Source organism: Heptranchias perlo, chromosome 18, assembly GCF_035084215.1.
Source record: "Heptranchias perlo isolate sHepPer1 chromosome 18, sHepPer1.hap1, whole genome shotgun sequence".
NCBI lineage: Eukaryota > Metazoa > Chordata > Chondrichthyes > Hexanchiformes > Hexanchidae > Heptranchias > Heptranchias perlo.
The window spans coordinates 14,697,695-14,722,721 of record NC_090342.1 but is presented as its reverse complement, the minus strand read 5'-3'; the positions used below and the strand labels follow the sequence as shown (position 1 = coordinate 14,722,721).

The 25,027-nt window shown below is 40.2% G+C and overlaps 1 protein-coding gene and 1 long non-coding RNA gene across 3 annotated transcripts in view; one reads left to right on the top strand and one right to left on the bottom strand.

Annotated features, from left to right (window-relative positions):
* LOC137334607 (carboxypeptidase M-like) overlaps nucleotides 1–6,827 on the top strand; it is a 34,094-nt gene extending 27,267 nt beyond the window's left edge. For both annotated transcript variants that reach the window (XM_067999423.1, XM_067999422.1), the window contains exons 7-8: nucleotides 4,357–4,505; nucleotides 6,533–6,827. In XM_067999423.1, the coding sequence (XP_067855524.1) occupies nucleotides 4,357–4,505; nucleotides 6,533–6,754 (371 nt within the window). In that variant the 3' untranslated portion in view covers nucleotides 6,755–6,827. The remainder of the gene's footprint in view (nucleotides 1–4,356; nucleotides 4,506–6,532) is intronic.
* LOC137334608 (uncharacterized) overlaps nucleotides 1–20,757 on the bottom strand; it is a 76,041-nt gene extending 55,284 nt beyond the window's left edge. The window contains exons 1-2 of the long non-coding RNA XR_010966187.1: nucleotides 20,677–20,757; nucleotides 5,918–6,035 (exon numbers count right to left, since the gene is read on the bottom strand). This is a non-coding gene — a long non-coding RNA (uncharacterized lncRNA). The remainder of the gene's footprint in view (nucleotides 1–5,917; nucleotides 6,036–20,676) is intronic.
* Nucleotides 20,758–25,027: the final 4,270 nt, after the last annotated feature.

Sequence of the window (25,027 nt, the reverse complement as noted above, 5' to 3'; positions counted from 1 at the left end):
GTCTGGAAACATTTAGTAGTAATTTATAGTCTGACCTATATATACTTAAATGCCATTCATACCTTGTTCTTTCCTGTGTAAAGCATATTTTTACTATTCTTGTGGACTGCTTATTTGTTATGCAACATTGATAAACTCCTTTTCCTGTATTTTTTGACTTAAAGCTAATTTCAAGGTCAAAGTTGGATATTCTGTATCTTCAGTAATTTTAACATGGTGACATAGGTACATAGGAACAGGAGTAGGTCATTCATCCCCTCGTGCCTGCTCCGCCATTTGATAAGATCATGGCTGATCTGTGATCTAACTCCATATACCTGCCTTTGGCCCATATCCCTTAATACCTTTGGTTGCCAAAAAGCTATCTATCTCACATTTAAATTTAGCAATTGAGCTAGTATCAATTGCCATTTGTGGAAGAGAGTTCCAAACTTCTACAACCCTTTGTGTGTAGAAATGTTTTCTAATCTCGCTCCTGAAAGGTCTGGCTCTAATTTTTAGACTGTGCCCCCTACTCCTAGAATCCCCAACCAGCGGAAATAGCTTCTCTCTATCCACCCTATCCGTTCCCCTTAATATCTTATAAACTTAGATCAGATCACCCCTTAACCTTCGAAACTCTAGAGAATACAACCCCAATTTGTGTAATCTCTCCTCGTAACTTAACCCTTGAAGTCCGGGTATCATTCTAGTAAACCTACGCTGCACTCCCTCCAAGGCCAATATGTCCTTCCGAAGGTGCGGTGCCCAGAACTGCTCACAGTACTCCAGGTACGGTCTAACCAGGGTTTTGTGTAGCTGCAGCATAACTTCTGCCCCCTTGTACTCTAGTCCTCTAGATATAAAGGCCAGCATTCCATTTGCTGCCTTGATTATTTTCTGCACCTGTTCATGACACTTCAATGATCTATGTACCTGAACCCCTAAGTCCCTTTGGACATCCACTGTTTTTAACTTTTTACCATTTAGAAAGTACCCTGTTCTATCCTTTTTTGATCCAAAGTGGATGACCTCACATTTGCCTACATTGAATTCCATTTGCCACAGTTTTGCCCATTCACCTAATCTATCAATATCCCTTTGTAATTTTATGTTTTCATCTACACTGCTTACAATGCCACCAATCTTTGTGTCATCGGCAAACTTAGATATGAGACTTTCTATGCCTTTATCTAAGTCGTTAATAAATAGTGAATAATTGAGGCCCCAAGACAGATCCCTGCGGGACTCAACTAGTCACATCCTGCAAATGTGAGTACCTTCCCATTATCCCTACTCTCTGTCGCCTTTCGCTCAGCCAGCTTCCTAACCAAGTCCGTACTTTTCCCTCGATTCCATGGGCTTCTATCTTAGCTAACAGTCTCTTATGTGGGACCTTATCAAATGCCTTCTGGAAGTCCATATAAATAACATCCATTGATATTCCCCTATCCACTACTTTAGTCACCTCTTCAAAAAATTCAATCAGGTTTGTCAGGCACGACCTACCTTTCACAAATCCATGCTGGCTGTCTCTGATTAACTGAAAATTCTCGGTGTTCAGACACCCTATCCTTAATTATAGACTCCAGCATTTTCCCCACAACAGATGTTAGGCTAACTGGTCTATAATTCCACGGTTTCCCTCTCTCTCCTTTCTTAAAAAGCGGAGTGACATGTGCAATTTTCCAATCTAGAGGGACAGTTCCTGAATCTAGAGAACTTTGAAAGATTATAGTTAGGGCATCCGCAATGTGCTCACCTACTTCCTTTAAAACCCTGGGATGGAAACCATCTGGTCCTGGGGATTTGTCACTCTTTAGTGCTATTATTTTCTTCATTACTGTTACCTATGTTAATTTTATCGAGTCCCTGTCCCCGATTCAATATAAGTTTTCTTGGGATTTCCGGCATGCTATCCTCTTTTTCGACTGTAAATACTGACGCAAAGTAATTGTTCAACATGTCCGCCATTTCCCCATTGTCAATGACAATATCCCCACTTTCAGTTTTTAAGGGGCCAACACTGCTCCTGACCACCCTCTTTTTTAATATAACTATAAAAGTTCTTCGTATTGGTTTTGATATCGCTTGCGAGTTTCTTTTCATACTCTCTTTTTGTAGCCCTTACTATCTGTTTTGTGACCCTTTGTTGATCTTTGTATCTTTCCCATTCGCCAGGATCTGTGCCATTTTTTGCCTTTTTGTATGCCCTTTCCTTATGTCTTATACTGTCCCTTACCTCTTTAGTTGTCCATGGCTGTTTTTTTGGCAAGTAGAGTTCTTGCCCCTCAGGGGTATAAACCGATTCTGTATCACGTTAAATGTTTCTTTAAACATTTCCCACTGATCATCAGTCGTTTTACCCATTAACAGATTTGCCCAGTTTACTGTGGACAGTCTCTGTCTCATCCCATTGAAGTCGGCCTTGCCCAAGTCTAGAATCTTAGCAGCTGATTCACTTTTTCCCCTTTCAAACACTACATTGAACTCGATCATGTTATGGTCACTATTGGATAGATGTTCACGCACAGTTAAGCAGTTAACTAAATCTGGTTCATTACTCATTACTAAATCTAGTATGGCTTGCCGCCTTGTTGCCTCTAGGACATACTGCTGCAGAAAACTATCCCGGACACACTCAAGAAATTCACTACCTTTCTGACAGTTGCTAGTCTGCTTTCCCCAATCTATGTGAAGGTTAAAGTCCCCCATTAAGACCACTATGCCTTTCTTACACGCTTGTCTAATCTCTGCATTTATACAATCTAGCACTTCAGAGCTGCTGCCAGGGGTCTTATACACAACTCCAACTATAGTCTTAGATCCTTTCCATTTCTCAATTCAACCCATAAGGTCTCTGTTGGCTGCTTACCTCTCGTTATATCCCCCTTTATCATTGAAGTGATTTAATCTCTAAACATTAAGTCTACTCCTCCCCCTCTTCCATTTTCCCTATCTCTCCTGAAGACCTTATAACCTGGTATAATTAGTTCCCAATCCTGACCATCCTGCAGCCAAGTCTCAGAAATAGCTATCATGTCATACCCTCCAATTTGAATTTGAACCTGTAGTTCATTTAATTTATTCCTTATACTCCCTGCATTTGTATATAGAACTCTTAGTTGGGCCACACACCCTGGCCTGACCTTCAGCTTTGATGCTGGGTTAATCGCCTTGCACCTTCTAGTTTTTATTTTATCTCTCGTGCCTAAAGTACACTTTCTTTCCGCTGCTCTACGCTTTTCCCTTTCACTTGTTCTTGAACAACTGTTTGTACTATTTGTATTGTAGATTTCCCTGGGTCTTCCCCTCTCTTGCTGCTCTCAACTTTATTCCCTTCTGACTCCCCGCTCAGGTTCCCATCCCCCTGCCACTCTAGTTTAAACTAGAGTGACTCCTGCACTCTGCTCATGATGATTACTCTTTCCTCCCTATGGGTATAGAGGTCTGCTGCTTTTTCAACACACCTTGGCCTGGACTTTCCTCCGCTATCTCTCTCAAGTCAGGTGGGATAGTGGCAGAAACAGCGGGGAAATCAGGTGGTTAGGCCTACCAACACCTCCCACCCTGACCTACATTTTCCACTACTCCCCAACTCTAGGAGGGAAGTCCATCAGCAGCCCCTTCACCCCCCCTTTGGAGGGAGAGGGCTTAGTCACTCACCAGACGGAGGCCTAGGCTCAGTCCGAGCCTACACAAAACATTGATTGCTGACCTTTGGGGCTGTTCTGCCCCCTTTGGTTTCCCCCTCTTCGGGTGCTGCAGCAATAACGGGAATCTTGCTGGGAGACTGCCCTGCATAACTAATGACCCTCGACCCAGAAAAATGGGTTGGGGTTACGGCAGGATCGGTGCAGTGGGCAAATGTCCCGCCCCGAATCTCCTGGAGTATTTGAAAGAAAATCTAGGCCTGTGTTTCTCCAGTTGTTGGCTACAGTTTTCTATGCACCATCAACCTTTTTCTTTTCAATTTTAATTTTTTCCTAATTTGTAAAATTAGAATAGATTTAAGATGAGGAGAGACAGAAACTAAACTGTTCAGTTACAACAATGCATGTTGTGATGTGGGTTTTAAGATTTGCATGGGATTAAGAGTCCTTGGGTGTTGAATACTGTTGGGTTTCAGCCACAAGCATCTTGAGTTTCTAACTGGTATCTATATGATTCTGCAGTAGTAGGAGGGAATGTTTGGAGGATTCCAAGTTATCAGCAGAGACTATACCATAACTATACCCTTTTCCTGAGGAATAATGTAGTAAGCACCGTGCGCACAGTAAATAGTTGAAATTGGCTGTGACCAAGGAGGCCTCAACGGGTCTCTATGCTAAATTATTTTATAATAAATTATTTTTAAAATCATCTCCATTTATACAGGTATAAAAGGGCAAGTCCTGAATATTGATGGTGCTCCCATTGAAAATGCAATAGTAGAGGTTCAAGGCAGAAAAAACATCTTTCCTTTTGAAACTAATAAATGGGGAGAATATTACAGACTCCTGCTACCTGGATTATATACCCTGAATGTAAGTTCAATTTAATTATTCTTGTGCCCAGCCACATTTACCTTGCTGTATTTTGTCGTATTTAATATTGAACACCTAAAGGCACGAGAACAATAACCAAATTCAGTTCACTTTATGTAAGGATGAGCTGCAACTCAATGGGTGACGTTCACTTCTGGGCAATGAAGCATTTACTCAGATGTTGCACAGGCTTTATGCTGTAATTTCAGTTTTTAAATGTATTTAAAAAGTATAAACTAGTAATACATGCAAGGCAAAATGTTCTGAGGCCCCAGTGCCATTAGCAGGGCTTTGCATGTAGTGGATGGTTTCATGGAAAATTCCGGATGTACTGTCAGTGGTGTGGGGTCTCAGAAAATGACACTGACAATGTTGAAAAGGTATTGCTTTTCTTTTAAAAACACTTCTGGATCAAAGACCATATGCTATGAAATAAAATCTTTTGTGGTTATTCATAGAATCTTGCAGCACAGAAGGAGGCCATTATGCCTGTGCTAGTTCTTTGAAAGAGGTATCCAATTTAGATCCATTATAATAATTTTTTCACTGAGGAAACTCAGTTTACTTGGTCTACTCTTTTTTTTAAACTCGGCAGAAAGTGATGTGTTTGTCAGTGATCTATGTTGATTTGCATTGTATGTTTGGTGGTTTCATTTTTTTGGAGAATGCTTATATACACACAAGCAGGCAGCACTTGAAAACAAACTGAAATATTCATTAGTATAATGAAGATCTTGAGATTAACTTCATCGTCGCTGGGTCAAAATCCTGGAACTCCCTTCCTAACAGCACTGAGGAGAACAGTCATCACACTGACTGCAGCGGTTCAAGAAGGCAGCTCACCACCACCTTCTCAAGGGCAATTAGGGATGGGCAATAAATGCTGGCCTCGCCAGCGATGCCCACATCCCATGAACGAATAAAAAAAAACTACAGTGAATTGGATTTTACAAGTCTAATTTTCAGTTCTCGTAAAAAAAACAACTGCCTGTTTCTAGTTAGAACTAATAAAATTTCAGCTGGACTAGTGAGTGCTTTTGACTCAGGATTAGAAGCCTTTGCTGTGCTACTTTTAATTTACAAAGGGTTGGACTATAGGTAACCACACAGCAATCCCAGCATGCAGTGGAGAGGCATGACTCGAAAAAAGCTGGCTTAATTTTTGAGTTACAGCTCTTTTACACTGTTGCCTGCAGAATTATATGAACAAGTACAGGATAAAAACAATTGGTCCATCCAGCTTGTCCTATTCAGCCATCAACGCCCCCCCCCCCCACCCCCAGTCATGTAACCACCTGGGAAAGGCAAACAGAGAAAAAACCTTAGGCCAATTTAGGACCCACGAAAGATATCAAACAAGCTCCATAAGACTGCAATAAATGATAACACCATTGGCTTCTGGTCCCACCTACCTTCTATAACTCGAGATGTCTTCCACTCACAGTAACTTATCCAGTTACTTTTTTGAGGCCCGTAACAAATCCAAAATTCATTACGTGTTCTTGCAATCTGATCCAGGTTGATGACTCTCTGCGAAAAAAATACATCTTAGCATCTAACCTAATTCTATGTTTTCCTGTTTTGCATTGATACATCCTAGTCCTCCCTCCCTATCCAGCCCATAAGAAATGGCTTCTTCTATCCAGTTGAATGGGCTGCAAGTCCTGACCTATACTGATCTGTGACAAATAAATGACTGGCATCTAGGATAAAATACATACATTTCAAACGTTAAAGAAGAATGGAGGGAGATGTGTTGAGATAAGCAAAGGGAACAGGACTTTATTTAACTTAAAACTATAACTTCCACTCCCATTCCATGTTTCGATTCTTTCATTAACTGCATGTGCTTAAAATCGATCCATATAAAATGAAACAGTGCAAAGCTTTCAGATTCAATTGCTGAAAATGTTCTAAGCCCTTGTGTTGAGTACCTTACTTTACTTGATCTCAAAGGAAAGTATCTTGTTGGTGGTTGCAATATAATAGAAAACTAACAAAATGATTTTGTAATTTTTTTTCTTTAGGTTACTGTGCCAGGAGTTGGATCAAAAATAAATGAGCTGCAAGTTTTTAATCACCAGCAGAATTTCTCCGCATTGGTCTTTAACTTTCACTTCAACACCACTATTAGACCTGTGCCATCTGTTAAACAAGATACTTCTCAACAACTTGATACTGCTAGCATAATGCAACAAAACACAATTTTGTTGATCTCTATTGTGTTTTGTTCTGTTTTAATTTATTAGTTAATGGATAGGGATGTTCTGATGCTTTAATTATAACCTACCATCAAATCCTGTTATATAAAACCTGATCAGACTCTTGTATCCTGCTGATTTGTAAATATTAACATGACAACCAAGATAAGTCAGAAATGATGAAATTTGAGCAATCATTTTATTTAAAATTTTTTTTGGGTAAGATCAAATTTCATCTAAAAGATGGAATTATACAATATTACCATGGATTTATCATATCAGAATAATTTAAGTACTATTGATTGCATTGTGGCACCCCAGCTACCTTAACCAACTACCGACATTATCAAAGACAAAGACAAACAATGGTAGCATTATATCTGTAAATATCTGATCGAGAAGTTTGAGAGTAAAGAAATGTGCTATTCCAGAATTTGTTAAAAAGAACTTGGGAAACTTTATCATTTAATGTTTGAAGTTGTGGCTAAGATGGTTTGTTAAACATAGGAATGTTTAATGTTTAACACTGGGCCATCAAATTGGAAGAGAGTTCCATTTGCCATTGAGCACCAAATTTAGTTAAATGTTGAAGGGTTTCCTGGCTTGTGGTGGGAAAATTGCAGTGTGATGATCTGCATTTTCACAGAACAATCGGAGATGCAAAAGGAAGAAGATGTTGTAAGTAAGATACCAGAATTTCATCATCTAAAGAAGTGATTTCCTTTTATTCATTCTTAGGATGTGGGTATTGCTGGCAAGCTTGGCATTTATTACCTATCCCTGGTTGCCCTGATTGCCCTGATGTAGCAGTTTAATAAAACTGAATGGCTTGCTAGGCCATTTCAGAGGACAGTTAAAAGTCAACCACGTTGGTGTGGGACTGGAGACGCATATAGGCCAGACCGGGTAAGGACGGCAGGTTTCCTTCCCTAAAGGACATTAGTGAACCAGTTGGGTTTTTACGACAATGCCAACAGCTTCATGCTCACTTTTACTAAACAGTTTTTAATTTCCAGGTTTAAAAAAAATGAATTCAAATTCTTAAACTGCCATGGTGGGATTTGAACTCGTGTTTACTGGATTATTAGTCCAGGCCTCTGGATTACTGGTCCACTAACATAACCATTAAACTGTGGAGTGAGCCTTTGGCTTAGTGGTAGCATTCCTACATCTAAGTAAGAAGATGCAGGTTACGAAACCCACTCCAGCGAGTCCCGATGAGTGAAGACTGGAGCTCTGGCTCTGAATTCTCGGTTGACATCCAGTGGGATATACCTGTCCGGTCGTTGTGGCTGGCCCCCTCAATGTTTGGGTTGTGGGAGCCCAAAAACCCCCTCTGCTGTATAGGCCAGTCACTCTGATGGGTGGAAAATCATCGGCAGGCGAGCATTGAATCAGAAAACCCCAGCTATTGATTTAACTTCCTGAAATATATATCCGGCAACGGCATGATAACAGTTAAATATGTGTCTTGGCTGGATTCAGGTTTTAGAGGCAGAAGTTTTCCCAGGTAACTGATGCTACTGCATTTAATTGGATGCAGTACCATAACACATTCTTCACTGTTACATTACAATATTAGGAGTCCAAGAAAACCTGCATTTAAATTCCTGGACGACTTTGCTTGGGTGATTTTTCCTAATCAGAATATCAGCAACATAAAAGCATTGATACATTTCACCATACATGACTTCTGATACAATGTGGGCAACATACAGAGATATATTATTGTGTTTGAAAGCGTTAGTGAAAAGGTCAGGATAAGTTTAAAGCAGGAAAGTATGCAGAGGGCATTAGTGAAGCAGAAAGGTGTACCCCATTGATGCTAAAATACTCTGAAGTTTACTTCTGACAGTTACAGGTTTCTTTCCTGTCTGCAAGCTTGCTGAATTTGGAAATTAAGGTGAAGGTGGCAAAAGGGTAAATAAAACATTTCTCTCTAGCACTGACTGAAGTAACTACTGCTGTTATTACCAATAAGGATTATAGTAGTGCAGTGGTTATAGTACTGGACTAGCAACCCAAAGGTTGTGAGTTTAAATCTTACCCAGGCTAGTTATGAAATTGAATTCAATAAATGTTGTCATTTGTAGACTGGCACTCGAGAAAAAATGAGCATGAAAGCTACTACATTGTTGTAAAAACCCAATTGGGTCATTAATATCCTACCTGCTCTGGGCTACATGTAACTCCAATCCTACACTACATGGTTGATTCTTATGCCCTCTGAAGTGGCCTAGCAAGCTGCGCAGTTGTAAACTAGGGATGTACAATAAATGTGGCCTTGCCAGCGTTGCCTGCATCTGTTAAAAATTAAAAACAATAGGTTAGACAGATTCTGTGTGATATTTTCATTCCAACTGCTCTTTATACAGCTTGGCAAAATTAAGTATTTGTTTTGCTCCTTCTTTACTACAGACCACCTGTGAAGAAACATGGATCGCGAGTGTGTGCGTTTTTTAAAATATTTCCTTTAAAGCAGATATTGGACTGTTAATGAGCATGCAAGCCCAAATGACACTTCACTTTTTTTTCTTATCTTAGGCGAAACTGTTCTTCATGATTGAAGGCCTATAGATTTTCCCAGACTAAGAACTGATGGGTTAAATCTTAGAATTAGATTAAAAGCTATTAAATTTAAATATGGACCAAATCTATGAATTTGAGAAAGTTATGGATAGCTTCTCATCTACAGTCTAAACCTGGAAGCGTAAGGGAATGAATTAAATTTGACAGCCATAACTATCAAAAGAGAACAATTAATTCATTGTTTCTCATTCTGGAAAATTTGCAACCTCTCTGCACGATATACTCTTACCAACATTGACTAAAACAACTGCTGCATTCTGGCCTTTCAAGCCTTCTAGAATAGTTTCACCCAATCTAAGGATCATGGGGAAGGATCAGTACCATTCTGCTTGCATGCTTATCAACATGATTCAGTATCTGATGCAACCTAGTGTGTCTGGAGAGAATGAAAAGAGAGGAGCAGCTTCTGTCGAATTAGATGAGGTCTATGGAAAAGCTTATTTTCTTGGCCCAGATCAGCCATTGGCAGTGCCTAATCTGAGGGACCCAAAATATACAAAGATTGGTGGCGTCACTTAAAAATAGTCTTCAAGCCACTGTAAGTATTTAACTTCTAAACTTCAGTTATACTATGCCAATCAGTTTTACCCTTATAGGATTTAATTGCTGTGGGCAGGGACCAAGTTATTCTGGTACACTTGCACTGTTCTCAAATCAGGGGGATAATGTAGAACTCTATATGTGCCTTTAACACATGTGCAGAGTTGTGTTTGTCTAAGTCTAGCTCCAATTGACATTTTTAATGTTAGTGAAGAGCTGACTCTCATGCAGGCACTTTTCTAACATTAAAATTTTAAGAATGGTCCAGTGGACTGTGTTGATCCTTTTTTTTTTTAAGTTTTAAAGTAAAATTTTAAAAAGTTGACTTTATAACAGTTACAGGACATGTTAATAGGACAAAGTCAGCATGGCTTTACGAAGGGGAAGTCATGTCTGACAAATTTGCTTGAGTTCTTTGAGGACATAACGTACAGGGTGGATAAAGGGGAACCAGTGGACGTAGTGTATTTAGACTTCCAGAAGGCATTCGACAAGGTGCCACAGAAAAGATTATTGCTCAAGATAAAGAATCACTGGATTGGGGGTAATATTCTGGCATGGGTGGAGGATTGGTTATCTAACAGGACGCAGAGAGTTGGGATAAATGGTTCATTCTCGGACTGGCAACCAGTAGCCAGTGGTGTTCCGCAGGGGTCGGTGCTGGGTCCCCAGCTCTTTACAATCTATATTAACGATTTGGAGGAGGGGACCGAGTGTAACATATCAAAGTTTGCAGATGATACAAAGATGGGAGGGAAAATTGAGAGTGAGGAGGACATAAAAAACCTACAGGGGGATATAGACAGGCTGGGTGAGTGGGCGGAGATTTGGCAGATGCAATACAATATTGGAAAATGTGAGGTTATGCACTTTGGCAGGAAAAATCAGAGAGCAAGTTATTATCTTAATGGCGAGAAACTGGAAAGTACTGCAGTACAAAGGGATCTGGGGGTCCTAGTGCAAGAAAATCAAAAAGTTAGTATGCAGGTGCAGCAGGTGATCAAGAAGGCCAACGGAATGTTGGCTTTTATTGCTAGGGGGATAGAATATAAAAACAGGGAGGTATTGCTGCAGTTATATAAGGTATTGGTGAGACCGCACCTGGAATACTGCATACAGTTTTGGTGTCCATACTTAAGAAAAGACATACTTGCTCTCGAGGCAGTACAAAGAAGGTTCACTCGGTTAATCCCGGGGATGAGGGGGCGGACATATGAGGAGAGGTTGAGTAGATTGGGACTCTACTCATTGGAGTTCAGAAGAATGAGAGGCGATCTTATTGAAACATATCAGATTGTGAAGGGGCTTGATCGGGTGGATGCGGTAAGGATGTTTCCAAGGATGGGTGAAACTAGAACTAGGGGGCATAATCTTAGAATAAGGGGCTGCTCTTTCAAAACTGAGATGAGGAGAAACTTCTTCACTCAGAGGGTGGTAGGTCTGTGGAATTTGCTGCCCCAGGAAGCTGTGGAAGCTACATCATTAAATAAATTTAAAACAGAAATCGACAGTTTCCTAGAAGTAAAGGGAATTAGGGGTTACGGGGAGCGGGCAGGAAATTGGACATGAATTTAGATTTGAGGTTAGGATCAGATCAGCCATGATCTTATTGAATGGCGGAGCAGGCTCGAGGGGCCGATTGGCCTACTTCTGCTCCTATTTCTTATGTTCTTAGTTGCTAAAGTGATGTGAAACTGCTTTCTTGAGGTGGTCTCTCACCTGACACGAAATCCTGAACTCATCTTTTATGCAGATGAAACTGCTTTGCAAAAATGTACAGTGTAACTGGTCCATATGAATAAAAATACACGTGTTAATACCTCTGGTTGGGAACAGTTTGAATTCAATTAAAATAATGTTCTAATCTAATATCACTATGATTATTGTATCAAAGATTAATTGTATATAAACTCTTATGAGTTGTTATGAATTTATTTTAACCAACTTTTGCCATTACATCTTTATGCAGCATATGTTACTAATAGGATGTGATCTTGGTTTCAATATGTTAACGTTTATGCATAATTACCCTGTTGATTTGAAAAGTTGAAGGAGTCATTCTGTTAAACCTAAAATAAATGTCCATGCTTCACTTGTATTCATCCTGCACTGAGAATATTTTTTTTTGGAACAAAGACATTCACTTTCAGGTATTCGTGGAATGAAATCTTGCTGTGCATTTGTATGGATTCTTTCATCCATGATTTTAACCAAGGTGTTAACCAGTTTATCTTTCTCTGCTCTTTGGACTTTTCCATGCAACACACTGTCTCTGGGCAGATAACCTGCTCTTAGGGATTGACAAATGCCTCTGAGATTTCCTGCTCAGAGATGTGCAAGAGCATCTTGAGGCAATTCTTCACTCAGATTTTTCCGTCCAGTTGCAGGTCTGGGTGTGGGGTTGAGGGGAGAAAGAGTGCCTGGTCTTTGCGTGATCTTGGTTTAACTTGTGGATGATTGTCAATGCCAATCCTCTCCCACGTGCTGCAATGCCAATGTTCCACAGAAACTCTCATGACCTATTGTTGTATTTTAAAGTCCAAATACAGTTAATCAACTTATGAGAGGATAGAGGAGGATGTGAACGCTTTGGAGAGAGTGCAGAAAAGATTTACTAGAATGGTTCCAGGAATGAGGGGACTTCAGTTATGTGGATAGACTGGGGAAGCTGGGGTTGTTCTCCTTTAGAGCAGAGAAGGTTGAGAGGAGATTTGATAGAAGTGTTCAAAATTATGAAGGATTTAGATAAAGTAAACAAAAAGAAATTGTTCCCATTGGCGGAAGGGTCGAGAACCAGTGGACACAGATTTAAGGTAATTGGCAAAAGAACCAAGGGCGACATGAGGAAAACCTTTTTTACGCAGTGAGTAGTTATGATCTGGAATGCGCTGCCTGAAAGGGTGGTGGAACCAGATTCAATCGTGGCTTTCAAAAAGGAATTGGATAAATACTTGAAGGGAAAAAATTTGCAGGGCTACGGGGAAAGAGCGGGGGAATGGGACTAACAGGATTGCTCTTACAAAGAGCTGGCACGGGCTCGATGGGCCGAATGACCTCCTTCTGCACTGTAATCATTCTATGATTCTAATGGGAATTATGACATTGCAGAGCTATGTCATTATAAAGTAACAATATTGTTTTAATTGGGCGGCCCATCTTATGGTTCTTCTGCAGGTCTAGAATGAGTCATAAAATGTAGTTTTATGCTAACTTCTCCAATTTCACAATTATAGTATGTTCAATTTTATCACACTGAAAATGTTCTTACACTCATTGAATTCTTCCGATCAAAAGTTGGATTATAATTGTTGAAGAGGTTTTACTTGTTTCTTTGTGAATAAGGAAGATTGCTTAAGGGGACTCTTTCTCCCCCTCCCCCACATTCTACACTTCTTTTGACATAATTCTAACCAAATGACACAACTCCCATGCTAATAGTTAAGAACGAGATTAATAATCTCACAACAGCTTACAGTAAATTTAAAAATGTAATAATTTTGATTTCATTTTGAAGTATTTAAGTTTCTTTATTATACTTGGGTTGAGACAGCCCTGTGACTCTAGTCCCAGTTAAGAAATTCTCAACATGGCTGCCATTCCTCTCAAAAGACACAGGAAGGGTAGCCCATCTAATTAAATGGGAATATCAGAGCCTTCTGTGGTTCATAATCCCCTTAAAGTTAAGCACCGTAAAGGGGTGCAAATGTGCACTAAGGTTTTAACAGAACAAATCACTGGAATTCTTAAGCAGTAGGATTTTTTTCAGCAACGTTACAATTTAAAAAAAAATACATGTAACTATGATGCTACACCAATAGCATGATGGCACAGCAAAGATGCTTCAAGCACTACTCAAAGCAGCAACATTATGAAGCAAGCCAATAAATTATTTGGAACCCTTGAAGATTGTCCAGGCACAATCATACTATTGGTGCCCCAGGTATCTCTTCCAGTAGTAGTAACTCTCTATTTGACTTGATAAAATCATGACAAAGACTGATGTGCACGCATCTCAGACATCATCAGGCCAATCTTTGTAGTCTTAAAATTGGAATAGAAATAATTCACGGAAAATTTGCTCCAAAATTTATCGGAGGCCTGGCTTTTTCAATGTTGCTCCCACCTCCAGAATAGACAGTAGGGCTTGAGGTTCAGGAAAAAAGTTTATTGCTTACATTTTTTAAAGGAAAAAAATTAAAATAGTTTGAGTAGAGGGTAAGTTATATAGAAATAAAGTAAAAGTAAAGTTAAAATATTAAAAATAGAGACTGTCCACGCAGAAAAAGGACAAAGAGAAAACAGTATGAGAAGTGAAATGTTTAAAACTTTTTTCCCAAAATTGCTCTTTAAATGTTTATTTTAAAGGGTTGATAATGTAAAAATAAAACTCATCAGAATGTGTGAATTAACAGCCGGCCAGCAGTCTCAGGGTTAAAACTATGGCTCAGAAATTGCTCCCAGTGGTGAACCAACAGTGCTTGCAGCTCCATAAATCTATACTAACCCACTGACTTACCACTGTCTTTACTGGGTGCACTTCCTCTAAAAGGAAGCGAAGAAGAGCCCAGCGTTAGCACCAGTGAAGCTAGGACCCATGGGATAAGTGAGAGGATCACACTCTCCCCTGGTCAATCAGATTGCAGCATTTTTGACAAGCTGGAACGTAAAATCCAGGAAGTGAAAGGTACAACACTAAAATCATTTGTAAAAACAGTTATAATCAGCGAAAAAAAGAGAGGGTAAGAAATAATTGAATTAAATTAAAGAGACAGAAGGAAAAAGTAAAAGATAAATATTTTTAATTAAAATTTTTTTTAATGACCAGCAACTATTAAAATAAGGAGTAATGAGACTCAACATTTTTAAAAGTTAATTTTTAGTTGTTTGATAGTAATTAAGACTTACTGCACTGTTAAAACTTAGCTTAGACCTGGTATTTTTAAGTGTACCTGTTTTGTGGTGATTTTACTTACTTTCCAGCTGGGCAAAAGAACAAGTTGGTGCTGGTCCACTGATTCCAGCCGGCGATGTCCCTTTAATGCAAAGCTGTCATATCGCCAGCGAACCAGGAAGAACATGTTCCAGATTTCCGTGTTTGACTGCACATGTGCGAATGCTGAAATTTACTCCTCAATTTCACCACTAACAACGGCAATTTCCAGCCCAATATTTAGACCCTGACTGAACAATCTTACTAAAGTTTAGTGACTTTAATCATAACAAACAGTTCGTGTCCGTGTTGTGGGCAGGAGAATGGCGACAATGCACTCACATCAGAGGGGGCGTGACTGGGGAGTGTAGAATCCCAGCACTTTTTTGAGATAAAAACAGGTTGGCAGTCAGTAACATAAACCATATCTCACAAGTAGGCCAGTTCCATTATGCTCTGCTCCACATAAAGTTGAGGAAGCAAATGTAGATACTTCAACAAGAACAGAAAATGCTGGAAAGACACAACAGGCTCATTAGCATTTGAAAGGAGAAAAAGCAGGTTAACATTTGGAGTGAGATGCTTTGCCAGAATTGATAAAAGTAAGGCAAACCCTTTTTGCAGTATCCAAAACAGAGGAGAGGGAGGAACGTGTAGAGGGGAAAAGTAGATAAATACTATTCTAAATGGGCAGCTAATAGTTTTAATAGCCCGTGAACAGATTGTTCACAAACTATTAAATCCGCTGATTGCCTCTTTGTAACAGTTAGAATTTCTGTACTCAAGTTACCTAACCTTTTCCCCATCTCAATTTGGTCAGCCCTATAAAGGAGTTGTTGCACTTTTCTTCAGCATTTGTGATAAAAAAAATCTCAATCCAAAACATTAATCAGTCTTTTTTGTTCAGCCACTGATGAACCTGCTGTGTATTTCCAGCATTTTCTATTTTTATATCAAACTAGCATCTTCATTTTTTAATCTCTACACTTCAATATTTAAAAATATCTTAAATCTGCATACAACCTGCTGGTTACATGTTACCAAACCTGTTAACAATAGACATCTTCGGGACGGCAGCAAGAAAGAGTCAGCTTTGCAAATAAGTCAAAAATAAAACGGCCCAAGTATGAAACTGTATTTGCAATTATAAAATTTAATCCTGTAGATCTAAAATAAAAATAAAGTGCTAGAAATACACAACTGGTCATTCAACATCCACAAAGAAAAAAAGATTGGTTATTTATGTTTTGGGTTTGTAACCTTCTATCAAAGATAAACAGGCATTTTAGTGTAGTTAGAAAAAATTGAGAGAAAAGGGGGGGGGATAGGGAGAGAGAAAGAAAATTAACAGATACACCAGTCATAGAAAGGGAATAAATGTGTGGAATGACCTGTAAATTGCTTAATGGAAAATTGTTAAATGACACAAAAGATCACACCAGTGAGGTAATGGAGCGACATTGAAAGAACAAATGTGCAAATTCTGTTGGGTGAAAAGGCACACAAGAGGCTCACACAAACATGTAATACATAAAAAAAAGAAAGGGGGACAGGAAAAAAGGCAACTTGCAAATCTGAAGTCAAAATAAAAAATACTCGCAAAACACAGTGGACCCTTCCGATCTCCTGCTGTAACTTTTGCAGAAGACAAGTGGAACCACAAAGAAACACAGTAAATGCCCCTTTATGCCATGTCTCTGGGGTTTACACTGATCTTCTGCTAAAGTTACGACTGGAAATCAGGAGAATCCACTGCAGTAATTTTAGGCAAGTGAGTCTGCCAGTCTTGAGAAAGGAAAAACAAGTCAACATCATGGGCTAAGAGTGCTGTGTTCTAACGAAGGGTCTCCACCTCAAACTTCAATGTACCACCACTCACGTCCAAACACAAACAGACCAATCCCACATCACAAATACCATCTGCTGTAAAGAAAATGGAGAAAATAGCTGAAGCATTTTAAAACTAAACACAGATTAGATGATTGCTTCGCTAAATATCTCTGTTCTGTCGGCAAGTTTGACCCTGACCTTCTTATAGCTCTCCACTTTAAATTCTCCACACTTTCCTACTCAGGCCTATGTTTGGTCTCTTGCACTGTTCCAAAGCTCAACAGGAACTTCAGGAGCATAGTAACATAGAAAATTTATGGCACAGAAGGAGGCCATTTGGCCCATCTTGTCTATGCCTGTCGAAAAGGAGCTACCCAGCCTAATTCCACTTTCCAGGACATGGTCCATAGCCTTGTAGTTTATGGCACTTCAAGTGCATATCCAAGTACTTTTTAAATGTGATGAGGGTTTCTGCCTCTACCAACCTTTCAGGTAGTGAGTTCCAGACCCATACCATCCTCTGGGTGAAAAAAATTTTTCCTCAGCTCCCCTCTAATCCTTCTACCAATTACTTTAAACCTATGCCCCCAGGTTATTGACCTCTCTGCTAAGAGAAGTAGGTCCTTCCTGTCCACTCTATCTAGGCCCCTTATAATTTTATACACCTCAATTAAATCATCTCTCAGCCTCCTCTGTTTCAAAGAAAACAACCCCAGCCGATCCAATCTTTCCTCATAGCTAAAATCCTCCAGTCCTGGCAACATCCTCGTAAATCTTCTCTCTATCCTCTCTACTGCAATCACATCTTTCCTGTAATGTGGTGACCAGAACTGTACTTGATACTCAAGCTGTGGCCTAACTAGTGTTTTATACAATTCTAGCATAATCTCCCAGCTCTTATATTCTATGCCTCGGCTAATAAAGCAAAGTATACCATATGCCTTCTTAACCACCTTATCTACCTGTCCTGTTACCTTCAGGGATCTGTGGACATGTACTCCAAGGTCCCTCTGTTCCTCTGCACCTTTCAGTATCCTCCCATTTATTGTTTATTCCCTTGCCTTCCCCAAATGCATTACCTCACGCTTCTCCGGATTGAAATCCATTTGCCACTTTTTTGCCCACCTGACTAATCCATTGATATCTTCCTGCAGTCTACAGCTTTCCTCCTATCAACCACATGGCCAATTTTTGTATCCTCTGCAAACTTCTTAATCATGCCCCCTACATTTAAGTCTAAATCATTAATATATACCACAAAAAGCAAGGGACCTAGTACTGAGCCCTGTGGAACCCCACTGGAAACAGCCTTCCAGTCGCAAAATCACTGGTCAATTTTGGATCCAATTTGCCACTTTCCCTTGGATCCCATGGGCTTTTACTTTTTTGACCAGCCTGCCATGTGGGACCTTGTCAAAAGTCGTGCTAAAATCCACGTAGACTACATCAAATGCACTACCCTCCTCGACCCTCCTTGTTACCTCCTCAAAAAATTCAATCAAGTTAGTCAGACACGATCTTCCCTTAACAAATCCATGTTGACTGTCCTTGATTAATCCATGCCTTTCTAAATGTCACTCAGAATTGATTTCAATAATTTGCCCACCACCGAGGTTACACTGACTGGTCTGTAATTACTACTTCTATCCTTTTCTCCCTTTTTAAGCAACGGTATAACATTAGCAGTCCTCCAATCCTCCGGCACCATGCCTGTAGCCAGGGAGGATTGGAAAATGATGGTCAGAGCCTCCGCTATTTTCTCCCTTGCTTCTTTTAACAGCCTGGGATACATTTCATCTGGGCCTGGCAATTTATCTACTTTCAAAGATGCTAAACCCCTTAATACTTCCTCTCTCACTATGTTTATCCCATCCAATATTTCACATTCCTCTTCCTTAACTGCAAGCTCTGCATCGTCCCCCTCTTTTTTAAAGACAGACGCAAAGTATTCATTAAGAACCATAACCCCATCTTCTGCCTCCCACATAGGTTACCTTTTGGTCTCCAATAGGCCCTTGGTTATTTCCTTAGTTATCCTCTTGCTCTTTATGTATTTATAAAACATTTTTCGTTTTTCCTTAATTTTACTTGCCAGTACTTTTTCATGCCCTTTCTTTGCTTTCCTAATTTCCTTTTTAATTTCACCCCTGCACTTTCTATACTCTAGGCTTTCTGCAGTATTGAGCTCTCGGTGTCTGATATAAACTTCCCTTTTTTGCCATATCTTACCCTGTACGCTTCTTGTCATCCAGGGGGCTTTAGATTTGGCAGTCCCACCCTTTTTCTTTGTGGGAACATGTTTACTCTGAACCCCTTGAATGCCTCCCACTGCTCTGACACTGATTTAGCTTCAAGTAGCTGTTTCCAGTCCACTTTTGCTAAATCACTTCTCAGCTTAGTAAAATTGGCCTTTTCCCAATTGAGAACTTTTACTCCTGTTCTATCTTTGTCCTTTTCCATAATTGTGCTAAATCTAACTGAATTATGATCACTACCACCAAAATGCTCTCCCACTGTTACTCCTTCCACCTGCCCAGCTTCATTCCCAAAAACTAAATCCAGAATTGTCCCCCCTCTTGTTGGGCTTGCTACGTTCTGGCTAAAAAAGTTCTCCTGAATACAATTTAAGAATTCTGTGCCCTCTATACCTTTTACATTGATTCTGTCCCAGTTAACATTAGGGTAGTTGAGATCCCTTACTATTACTACCCTATTGTTTTTGCACGTCTCAGAAATTTGCCTACATATTTGCTCTTCTCCCTCCCTTTGACTGTATGGGGGGGGGGTCTATAGTACACTCCCAGCAATGTGATTGCCCCTTTTTTGTTCTTTAGCTCAACCCATATGGCCTCATTTGATGATCCTTCTAACATATCATCCCTCCTCACAGCCGTAATTGTTTCTTTAACCTATACTGCCACCCCCTCCTTTTTTATCCCCCTCTCTATCTTGTCTGAAAACCCTGTAACCAGGAACATTGAGCTGCCATTCCTGCCCTTGTTTAAGCCATGTTTCAGTAATAGCTATACTATCATACTTCCACGTGTCTACCTGTGCCCTCAGCTCATCTGCCTTATTCACTATACTCCTTGCATTGAGGTATATACCACTAAGCACTGCTAAACTCCTTTGTTGTCTGGTTTCTAATCTTTGTTTTCTCTGCCTGCCAAACTCGCTTACTAATTTTCTACCTTCCATTTCCAGCTCTACTGCTCTCCCTTCTGAATCTATGCTCAGGTTCCCACCCCCCTGCCAAGCTAGTTTAAACCCTCCCCAACAGCACTAGCAAACCTCCCCGTGAGGTGCAACCTGTCTGGCTTGTACAGGTCCCACCTCCCCCAGAACTGGTCCCAATGCCCCAGGAATCTAAAACCCTCCCTCCTGCACCATCTTTCCAGCCACGCATTCATCTGCACTATTTCTAAACTCACCAGCGCATGGCACCAGGAGTAATTCAGAGATTATCACCTTTGAGGTCCTGCTTATTAATTTCTTTCCTAGCTCCTTAAAATCTGCCTGCAGGACCTCATCCCTCTACCTATGTCATTGGTACCGATATGGACCACGACCTCCGGCTGTTCACCCTCCCACCCCCAAGAATGTTCTGCAGCCTCTCAATGAAGGCAACATACCATCCTGGAATCACGACTGCGGCCGCAGAAACGTCTATCTGTTCCCCTAAATATTGAATCCCCTATCACTATTGCTCTCTTGACCGTTCTCCTCCCCCCTGTATCAATATCATCCTTCTGCTGGGCACTTGGCAGCCCTTTGCTTTGCATATTGTATTTAGTAATTTAGCAAATATATCATTTTTTAATTCATTCTCGGGATGTGGGCCGTTAAACTTGTGGGATTTGAACTTGTGTTCTCTGGATTATTAGTCCTGGCATCTGGATTAGTAGATCATTAACATAACCACTACTCTACCCTACCCGATAAATACACAGTCACACAATCTACTTTTTTACTTCTCTTCTGTGCACCATTCCTTGGCTGAGTGGGCTGGCAGATAACCAGCGCCCAACCTCTGTGCCTCTGTAATTTGTTAGGTGTATGAAAGTAGATTAAAGTGACTCACCTTCCAGTGTTTCCCTTCCTCTCTTCATTTGTGGATGTGGCTGCCTCCAAAAAAAAAGACAGCAAGACTATTTGGCCATCTAAATTCAAAAAAAAATGTAAAAGTTAATATATGACTTTTCGCAAAAAAGAAAAAAAATTGATACAGCCCATAACACAAGATCTATTAAAAGGTAGGGCCATTTTGCTCTAACAACTCAGCCCATGAGTATTCTGAGGATATTAAGATTCTGTGGTGGATTTACTGACCATCTTGTGAGGCATTGTGCTTAATAATAAAGAATCTAGTCATATGTTAGTTTTGGCCAATGGAGAAAACCAAGATCTTCAGCTGGAGAATGCTAAAATTCAGGTTGTTTTGGAAACTAATGTAAAACATTAAAAAACTGAACAGAACCAGCTAAAGTAAAATATTTCCTAGATATAACCAAGTTGACTAATTTCTGTAAATATCTTACATTTAGTCCACTCCATTTCCATGTAACCAACTGCAAGCCATTAAGATGAATGGAGGATTCAATTTTATCACATACTTTTCCTTAAATCCAAAAGCTAAAGACTTGTAAGGTCATGTTGTATATAGAAATTACAACACAGAACCAGGCCATTTGGCCCAACCTATCTGCCTTAATGCTTATCCTCCACATGAGCAGTAGTCCTTTTCCATATGCTCACCCTGTTCCCATATTTCCCTTCAACCACCTATCTAACCTATTCCTAATATCTGGACCAAGGATGTACTATGATCATAAATTGAGAGCTTTATTGTCTTTATGAAGCTGAACAGAATATTCTTTCCTTAGTCTCTTGATTTGTTTTCATAAATTGCATTTTAAAAAAAATCTGTTTTATATCCATTTAATTCTATTTATTTTTGATTTATCATAAATTTGGCCAGATATAATAAAAAGGCTTCCCTCCATTTGTGGAGGAATTTGCATCAAACAGGCCTAAATAAAAACAGATGTAAACCATTTTGCTGCTGAATGGTTATAAATTATGTTGCTACATCTCAGAATGTGCACAAAAATCCCATTCCATCTTAAAGACAACGATACTGCTTTGCTATTTATAATTTCAATATTTGCAAAACTAGCTATAAATTCACTAGTCCTTCCAATGGTATTGCAAATATTATAAATGCCCTACAGTTTTAATCCTGAGGACTGAATATCAAAATTGAAAAAAAGGATTACTCTCCCAGTGTTTGTAACTTCTGCAAGTTTGGCTGAGAATGGTTTCTTCTTTGTCAATTTTCCATCAGTTCAAATTATGAAGGCTAATGCATTCTATTGATATTGGTGCCATAATAGGAGAAAATAATTTAAGTATAGAATTGATGGTGAAGTGGTACAACTAAAACAAGAAGGAGTTCTTCACCCTGGCCTCAGTGCTCAGACAACATTGCAGCTGGGTCCATGAGAAGGAATTGCTGGCAACAGTATGTAACTGATGACATTCGCAGACATGAAAGATGTGAGAGTGAGAAATTTATAGTTAACTATCTAATTACACTTTCTAAGATATGCTTATATAATTTTAGATGGATATTTAAAATTTATGGAAAATAATTTTTGACTGTTTTATCCAGGTGTTTCAGTTGGTATAGCTCAACAACTTGCATTTATACAGCACCTTTAATGTAGAAAAACATCCCATCGCACTTCACAAAAAATGAACACCAAGTCAAATAATGAGATAGGAGGATCAAAAGCTTGGTCAAAGAGGAATTTTAAATCGAGTCTAAAGAGGAATAGGAGGCAGAGGAGTTGAGGGTGGGGCAAAAGGAGCAGAGGATGCACAAGAGACCAGAGTCAGAGGGAATGGAGTTTGTGGAAGCCAGGGATTGGGGGGGGGGGGGGGGGGTTGGTGGGGAGGGGGATGGGCGGAGAAGGGGAAGGTGGCGGTGGTAGGGGTAGGTCATTGGCTTGTGGAGATTACAGTGATAGGGAGGCCATTAAGGGATTTAAACTTGAGAATAAGAATTTGACGCATTGGGCAACTGGGAGCCAATGTTGATCAGCCAGGGACAGCTTTGATCGGACTTGTGGAATAGGATACAGGCAGCAGTATTTTGGATGAGCTGGAGTTTGAAGGGTGGAGGATGGGAGGCCAGCTAGAAAAGCTCCGGAATTGTAGAGTCTGGAGGTGACAAAGGCATGGGTGATTAATAGAGGTGTTCAAAATTATGAAGGATTTTGATTGAGTAGGTAGGGAGAAACTATTTCCACTGACCGGAATATTTAAGATAATTGGCAAAAGAACCAGAAGGGAGACAAGAATAATTTTTTTTATATATACGCAGCGAGTTGTTAGGATCTGGTATGCACTACCTGAAAGGGTGGTGGAAGCAGATTCAACAGTATCTTTCAAAATGGAATTGGATACCTGAAAAGGAAAAATTTGCAGTGTTATGGGGAAGAACAAAGAAGTGGGATTAATTGGATAGTTGTTTCAAAGAGCTGGGACAGGCACGATGGGCTGAACGGCCTCTTTCTGTGCTATAAGATTCTATGATGGTTTCAATGGCAGATGGGCGAGGCAGGGGCAGAGGCAAATGATGTTATAGACATGAAGTAGACACCTTTGTAATGGAGAGGATGTGGGGGTCGGAAGCTCAGTTTGGACTTGAATAAAATGCTCAGGTTGCAAACGGTCTGGTTCAGCTTGGGACAGTAATGGGGAAAGAATTGGTGACAAGAGTAGTTTGTGGTGGAAACCACAACCTTCCTAACGTTTAGCTTTAGGACATTGCAGCTCATCCAAGAGTGGATGTTGAACAAGCAGTCCAACAACTCAGAAGGGGTGGAAAGGGGTCATGAGCATACATGTAGAAGATGACCCCATGTCTGTGGATGAGGTCACCAAGAGGCGGCATATAGATAAGAGGTCAAGGATAGATCCTTGGGTAATTATGGAGGTAACACAGCAGGGTACGAGAAGGCATTGTTAAAGATGCTCTGATAACAATTGGATAGGCAAGAGTGGAACTAATCAAGGGTAGTCCCAGTGAGCTGGATAATGGAGCAGTGCATTGAGGAGGATGGTGTCGTTGAATGAGTTAAAGATTGCAGTGGTCGAGGACGAAGAGGAACAACGCTCTATCGTCACAGTCAGAGAATGTCATTCATGACTTTAGTTAGGGTCATTTTGGGGCTGTGTGAGCAGAAATCCCATTGGCGATTCAGAGTTGTCGCACAAATTGGGTATGCAACACACTCAAGGATCTTGGAAAAGGTAGTTGGAGATGGGATAGGGGAAATCGAAGGAGCAAGAGGTGAGTCTTACGATCGAGATGAGCTCAGAGGGGACAGGTGGGGGGGGGGGGGATTTGAGCAAAGCTAGAGGGACTCAGGGTAAGAGGGAGATTGGGCTTGGTAGCCAAGGGAAATGGTTGGGATGGGGGTGGGGAAGCAGCAGAGGCAGCTTAATTGGTGGTTTATATCTTAATGATAAAGAAAGACTATGAGCTCCTCACATTTGTTAGAGGTGAGGGTGGGATTGGCAAGTGGGCTTTAAAAGGGGCAGCTGGTGGTGGAGAAAAGAAGCCCGGGGTGGGGGTTGGGTTATCTTTGCTTTCTAGCATGATCCTAGAGAAGTGGATGTTTTGCCAGAAGAGAATGAGGCCCTGTTGAGATTGATTTGGTCTACCCAGATCAGGTGATGGATGGTTCAACCAATTGTGCACCAGATACACTCCAGTCTGTGTACCTAGTATTTAAGGTTCAACACTGTACCTTAAAAATCATACACGAATGAAAGAAGTTATTTAACAATGCACGGACAAAAGAATAAATAGGTTTACAGGTGGAATTATAAAAAAACTCATTTAAGTTAAAAATTAATTTCTGATCAAAACCAGTGTTTAACTAAAGGTCTTTAAAAAATGTTAGAAAACTGAACATTTCACTTGAGCTGGTTGTATCACAGGAACAACCAGGTCAAATTATGACATGAAAATCAAGTTGACACTTGGTAGCCCAGGCATCTAAATTTTATATGAAGCATGAAAAAGATCTTAAAAAGGTCAGGAGAAAAAGGTAAAGACCAAGGAAATAATGAATACAACCCTAATTTTTCAAAAAAAATATAGAAATCCCATTTGGTGAGACAAAGACCATTCGCTGCAGGTGTTGAGCTGTTGGTGTAGCGAACCAGGCCAGAAAGGTCATAAGTTTGATCCCTGGTCTGTACAATTAGCTGATCTCGGCCAGACAGCACTAATGTCACAATTAGCGTCAATGGGTGTGGCTTGGAGAAGGGTAGGCAGGGAGAAAATTGACCAGGGTTCCCACTACTGATCGCTATCCAATGACCTCTGGTGGAAGGGTGCATTTGTGAATGTTGGCGAG